The sequence below is a fragment of the Orbicella franksi genome, chromosome 7 (genome assembly GCF_964199315.1).
Source record: "Orbicella franksi chromosome 7, jaOrbFran1.1, whole genome shotgun sequence".
Classification (NCBI taxonomy): Eukaryota; Metazoa; Cnidaria; class Anthozoa; order Scleractinia; family Merulinidae; genus Orbicella; species Orbicella franksi.
Window position 1 is genome coordinate 17,301,325 of NC_138151.1, and position 7,117 is coordinate 17,308,441.

Consider the following 7,117-nt stretch of genomic DNA (forward strand, 5'->3'; position numbering starts at 1 on the left):
AATTAAAGCTGACGTATATGCACAAAAATCAGCTTTCACACAACTTTGAAAAGCTAGCTGTTTTTCCATCTGAGCTGTTTGCCATCTGTGTTAGGATCAAAACAAACTTTGTGCAGTTTGCCGAAAGCTTTGTTCGATTGACTTACCAGAAGATGAAAATGGAGAGTGACGTCAAAGAGGATGGCTATTTGCTTTGCTCAACCAATAGCCGTGCACTTTGTCGGATCCATTCTGGCTAAGCCAATCAAATTGCTTCTCTTTAATTTGAAATTTGCTTGTGTTGACGCGTAGTCATTTCAAGGTCACATGAAAACAGTTCTAATTTTCGATTAGTTCTGAACTGAAATATGCTCCGTTCTTGCATTTAATCCGATTAGATTGTCCGCAAGATTGGCTTCTTCACGGGAATTCTTGTTACAATGTCATCGACACTCCGACCTCTAAATGGAGCGACGCTCGAACGACTTGCCAGAATCTGGGAGGAGACCTCGCTATCATCAGATCACAAGATGAGAATAACTTTGCTCTTGAGTTGTTAAAGAAGCAAAAAACGGTAACATATTATGGTGCATGGCTCGGTCTTTACAGAAATCCGTCTGCTGGAGATACGTTCTACTGGATTGATGACACTCCGCTAGAGGGTCATCAGTTTTCTGCATGGGCAAGCGGGCAACCGAATCATGTGCAAGAGAAATGTGGTCACATGTATGTAGCTTCAGACAGAATAGGGAAGTGGAATGACAAGGAATGCAGTTTGTCTGACGCACAAAAGAGTAAAGCCCCAGTTGTTCTCTGTCAGAAAAGGTTCATGTGGTCCTGAGGCGATCACTGTTTTTCTCTGGCATTACACGAGGCTGCCACTTTTGTTTTCAGTGTATATGGATGTAACAAGGTCGCGATCTGTGATATCACTTGATAAGCAGGGGATTTTTTTTATGGGCAGATATTTTGATTTTCGACCATTTCCTGAGATTTAATTTTCTGTTGTTCTTCTGCCTTGTATTAGCCCAGCCAGCGAAGCAGCAATGTACGTATAAATATGACTTTCTATTGAGCCAAAAGTCGCCGGGCTTTGTCTCAATTTTCCCTACTTTGGACTTAAAATCAGAAAGTTTTGGGAAAAGGTGATGAACTCTAAACTTTGAAATTTAATTTAATTTTGTTTTCTTACATACAGTTCTAATTGCTTGTCCCCGCAACTTGTTCCAGAGGTAATGAAGGCGGGGGCAAGAGTTCATATTAAAAAGAAAAGAAAGAAAAAAAAGTAATGATAATTTACGGTAAAATTACAATAGTGACAAATAAGCAGTTATATTATATAGGAAAAGCTACTGGTAACCGAAAGCAAAGAAAACTTCTGTGTCAGTTGGGAGACTGCAAATAGTCATCTTCACATTGTAATGCATCAAGGAGTAGTTCCTCTTTTTTTTTTCGGAGTTTATTGATGTGGACTTCGAAAAAATGAAAAAAAAAAAAAAAAGACGCGTAAGACCAAAAGGGATATTTTGTTCTGGCTTTGGTTCCTCTGAACTGAATTAAAAAACTTATGCATAATAAGTGTATGGGGTTATACGGAAATTGTGCCTGAAACATCGACTTCTGGAGAGAATGATCCTCGAAAAAAACGCTTTTAAAAAGTTGGAGCTCGCGGGATGATTAAACAGTTTGTGTACCTATAGGATAGAAAGCTGTATAGAAAATTATAGCCTGAAACCCACATGTGGGTAGCCTGAACAGTCACTTCAAAAAGGATTTTGGTCTCTGGTTTCTCATCGTTTATGAAAACTTTAAATGTACCTGATTTCTAAAGTTGAAGAGCATGTACAGTGGAACCTCGATTTAACGAAGTCGCTGGGGACCGGCCAAATTTGTTCGTTAAATCGAGGGTTCGTTATATCGAACCTCGATATAACGAATTTGAGGGGAAACGATCAAAATGTTCGTTATATCGAGGTCATAGTTAATGATTGATTTGTAACACAGGTGACTTCTGTCACGCAATTCAAAGCAATTTTCGTCATCCAGAAGTGCCGCGTTTTGAGATGCAATTCATTAAGGATGGTGGCTTTCAGTATCAATTACTTTCACTTTTGAGCAGACGCGCAACTTTTGTTTACAAAAAAACGACACTTTCAGAGTAGCGATTTAAAAATGTTGCAACATAGAGGTTATACAGAAAATTGTCTATGTAAACAAGGAAACGGGCTTTAGTGTTGTTATGTTGCACTACCCAACATTTCCGGATTTCAAAGAAGATAGAGCAGAAGTTAATTGATGTCGAAATACTATAATGCCAATGTCTATGACATATAATAAGCCGTTGACTGAAAGATTGCTGTCTCTTTACCATAAGGATTACACGGATTTTTTGACTGTTGATCTGTTCAGCGTTTATCTTCTGTCGCGTGTTGACATTGTAATTCGTTATATCGAGGTAGATTTTACGTTTGGGCTTCCGGATTATGTTCGTTATATCGAAGAATTCGTTATATCGAGGGTTGTTATATCGAGGTTCTATTCCATACATTTTACTGTAACTTTGGCCGGGACATAGAATATCGTTCGTTATATCGAGGACTTCGTTAAATAGAGGTTCGTTAAATCGAGGTTCCACTGTACCAATTACTGTCGGTAGCTAGGTTAGGTATGCATACGAGCCAAGTGGCTTATCAGGCCGGAGCTTATCACGGTTTCAGTAGCATGAAGCGACCAGGAGTATTTCTACTCCCCCTTGGATTTGATGCTAGTCCATCGCAGGGTTAACCCCCCCCCCCCGCCCCAGCATTAAATTTGCCAATACCCATTTTTATCATATGGCTAGCTCCGCGAGCGGGCAAGATGAAACAAATCCTGCGCCGTGATTGGCTACCCGAGCGGGCAAGATGGAGCTATCTTGCCCGCTCGGGACTACCCGCCGTGTCCCGCAAGAAAAATTTCCCCGAAATCCATATAATAAATCCTTTATTGACCAAGCTTGTTCGGTCAAGATGGCTGGATATTGGCCTCGTTCTTTTTTTGCGAGTTTATGGACCTCGACTCCGTCTCGGTCCATAAACTCGCAAGAAAAAAACTTGGCCAATATCCAGCCATCTTGACCGAACAAGCTTGGTCAATAACCCATACATACACCTGCGTGAGGGGAGGCACTGTGAGAGTAAAGTGTCTTGCCGAAGAACACAACACAATGTCCCTAGTCAGGGCTCGAACCGAGACCGCTTGCTCCGGAGTCGAGCACACTAACCGTGAGGCCACTGCGCCTCCCACACCAATTACTGTCGAGGGGGTGATTTTTGTCACCGAAATTGCCAGGCAACGTTAAGATCTAGATTCGTCATTGCGTCATGCATGTTGATGTGACAATTTTAGTGGTATTCCTGAGCTCTCGTGCTAGTCACGGTATTGAATTTAGCGTACATCAACAACGGCCGTGTGCCGTGGAAAACTTGCGTTAAGTTTTTTAGGGATTTTCATTACATATGATGTACAGATACTGGTGGCGAAAAATTTTAAGCAAAGGCTGAAAAAAATCAGAAATGCAATAAATTTATGGAAGTCAAGGGGTTTGTCAATTCATGGCAAGGTCAATATTATAAAAACATTTCTTCTCCCAAAACTAAGATATCCGAGCTCGTTGATAAGCACTCCATCTGAAGTTATAAAAGAATTTAACAATTTAGTTTTTCATTTTTTATGGAATGGGAAAGATAGAGTTATTCGAAGTTCGACGTATGCACCCTATGAGCAAGGTGGGCTCAAAATGATAGATTATGAAACCATGATTAAAGCGTTGAGGTTGAGCTGGCTAATGCGAATAACGGACGAGGACTCGTCAGGTTTCTGGACGTCTTACCTTAATTATCTTTTGGATAATGAAGGGGGTCTTTTTCTTCTTCAGTGTAATTATGATGTAAACCAGATAAACATTTCATCCACCTTTTATCAGGATCTTTTAGTGTGGTGGTCAAATATAAGGGAAATAATAGATCCAAATAATGGTTACAAATATGTTATATGGAACAACAAAGATTAAATCAAAATCGATGGTAAAAGTGTTTTTTACAAACATTATTTTAATATGAATATCAAATATACAAATGATCTGCTCTTTGACAAGTCAAATATCGAGTCTTTTAAGGTCATTCCGTTGAAATAGAACCTGCACTGCGATTTTTGTGAAACTTTGCCTATCGATTGTTTATATTATAGGAACTTAAATTTTGAAATAAAAATGAGGGGTCCCCATGTTCGTTTAGGAACAAAAGCAAATTGTTTATACCCATATAAATCCTTATAATAGCACCAGGATTGTAGTCACGATTGCTTGCTAAATTCACGTTTCCGACGATTGCTTTTTGTTCTACACTGAGAATTGGTCCATATTTATTTTACACAGAGAAATTTATTACTCAGTTCAAAACAACAGAAACAAATGATAGGTCACCATACTCGTTTGCGAGAAAATGACGATTTATCTCTATTGCGAGGTCCAGCTGTAAAGAAAAAGCCGCCATTTTTAATGCGCGCGCGCTAATCACGCGTGAAATTATACGCAGTAGGGATGCGCAATGCAATACTGGGGAACGACCTTAATGTTCTCAGAAGTGAGGGATTGACAAGGTCCAATTTTTTAGTCTGGACAGGCCTAAGGCAATCTATTCCTTTGAAGTTGCGTGTCAACATTTCAAATTTTAAGGTGATTCTTGATTTGCAAAGTCTTAAATGTCATGACTATTATTGTTTTCTTATAAAACAAAAATTGGAAAAGCCAAGTAAATGGGTTAAGCTAAAGAACGAATTTAGCCTTGATGATAAGCAAGTTTCAGTGGCATTTCTTTTGCCAGTGAAGGTTGCTAACGAACCGTATCTACGCTCGTTTTAGTACAAGGTATTGAATTCTGTTCTGTTTACTAATGACCGCCTGTGTAAAATAGGATACGTTCCTAATCCCAACTGGACCTTCTGTCATCAGCTAACAGAAACCATATCCCATATTTTATTCGGTTGTTCTTTTTCAAATTCTTTTTGGCATGAGGTTAATGAAAAAATTTTGAGTAAAATCAAGAGTTGCAGAAGCCTCTCGCTTACATATTGCGATGTTATTGTTGGGTCTTTTGAGGAGGAGATGGACCTATTTAATTATATAGTAATTTTAGGAAAATCTTTCTTGTGGACTTGTCGATGTAAAGAAATATTACCTTCCTTGAATCACTTTTTAAGATTTTTGGTAATTAAATATGAAACTGAAAAACATATATACTTCAAATTGAATAAAACGAATTTTTTTAAAGAAAAGTGGAAGGTTTTTTGAGGAAACAATTTTATCTAATAATTAAAGTCGGAAAACGCTACCATTAAGGAAAATCGTTAAGTTAAATAAGTATGTAGAAAAAAATTTACATTATCTATTTTCATAACTAATTCGATATGGTGTCATTGTTAACTTTTGCAACCAAACTTTATTCATTCTTCAGTAAATTAATTGTTGAAAAAATAATTGCAATTGTTGTAATTGTGGAAATAAATAAATTAAAAAATAACTGTAATTCAATTTGACCGGTGTAATTGTATTGTAATACATGTACTGTAAGCAGGGTAAGTCAATATAGTGTAAACATCGTGTAAGAAGTAAGTATAGTGTAAGTACTTATGTAGGTATAATATATAGAGTTGTAACCAGTGTAAGCGACAAAAAATTAATTTTCCTTTTTTTTTTTAGTAAGGGTTCGAACAATTGATGTAGAAACAATAAAAAAAAAGCATTGTAAGTAAACGCGCTATATATTAATTAGTGTTATTGTATTGTAATAAATGTATTGGAAGTAGTGTAAGTTTTTAAGTAAGTATAGTGTAAGTATATTTGCAAGTATAAACAGACGTACTGTAGGTAGTGTGAGTGTAAATCCTGTAAATAAAATTGAATTGCAAAAAAAAAAAACGGCCGTGTCTAACTTAAAATAAGTTGAATTAACCAGAGAGGACAGTGATACGGAATGACGGAGCCTGTTAAACGATGGTAGCCGAAGTTTCCGACCATACCCGAGTTGATTATAGCGACTGAAATAAGCCAATCACGCACGTTGTCTCAGGGAGAAGTATTTCGTTTCACCAGAGGAGAAGGACAGGTAATCGTTTGGATGCGAGTGCGATTACGATTTCACCACGAGTGATATTTGAAACTTCTTTCAAATAGTCCAAGCCTCAGGGCGAGTCCAGTTTGAAGGAATTTTTCAATAACACAATTGCTCGAGGTTTTAAACGATCATTCATTTATTATGTGCCAGCGAAAAATACGAATGCGAATGTATTAATTTGCAACGCAATTCAAAATGATTTAAAATTTACGAATAAATTTGCCTGCTCTCAGCCAATGACATGAATTAATTTTCTCAGCCATATAATAAAGCGAGTACTTGAACGTTTCATTATAGTATCTTCGCTGGTCTCATGAAAATCACTTAGCCGTGGGGTGTACAAAAGTTCTGATATTTCTCGTATTACAATCTACCGCCGTTTTCTCCACTGAAGAAAACCCTATATCTCCTCGTTCATCATACTTTGAAATTCGAGAAAATAAGCAGCTTAAGGGATACGTTGTCAAACGGTTTGATTCTCCCAGTTTGTTATCGTGCAGCCGACTGTGTATGGAAAACGCTTGGTGTAGTTCTACAAACTACAAGATGTCATCCAAGAAGGACGGCAAAGGAACTTGTGAACTGATCATGAACAAGCACGACATCTCCCTCATCAGTGAAAACACCAACTTACATAATCAGCAGGGAGTTACTTTCTCTATGCTGCTAAAGGTAATTAGTTGAATTCTACTAGTATACTAATGCAAATGCTGTAATCTGATTGGCGGAGCCATTGAACACTATCAGCCATTAGTGTGCAGTAGTTGGAGATCGTCTAGGAAATGACGACGTTTTTTCGTTCTTCCGAAGTTTTGGAGGAAATTTCGACGCAAATGGATAATTAAATTCCCGAGAAGTCTAAACGAAGGACATTTACGGTTTCTTGACTTTTAAAAAAGTCATTATTGCAAAAAACCGATGCGCGCGAGCACACAACTTCAATTTTAGGGTAATTCCTCTGAAATAAAAGTGACAATAGATTTTTG

The 7,117-nt window shown here is 37.7% G+C and overlaps 1 protein-coding gene across 1 annotated transcript in view; it reads left to right on the top strand.

Annotated features, from left to right (window-relative positions):
* LOC145493616 (C-type lectin domain family 6 member A-like) overlaps nt 1-1,183 on the top strand; it is a 2,023-nt gene extending 840 nt beyond the window's left edge. The window contains exon 2 of the mRNA XM_081473103.1: nt 379-1,183. Coding sequence (XP_081329229.1) covers nt 379-820 — 442 coding nt within the window. The 3' untranslated portion in view covers nt 821-1,183. The remainder of the gene's footprint in view (nt 1-378) is intronic.
* Nucleotides 1,184-7,117: the final 5,934 nt, after the last annotated feature.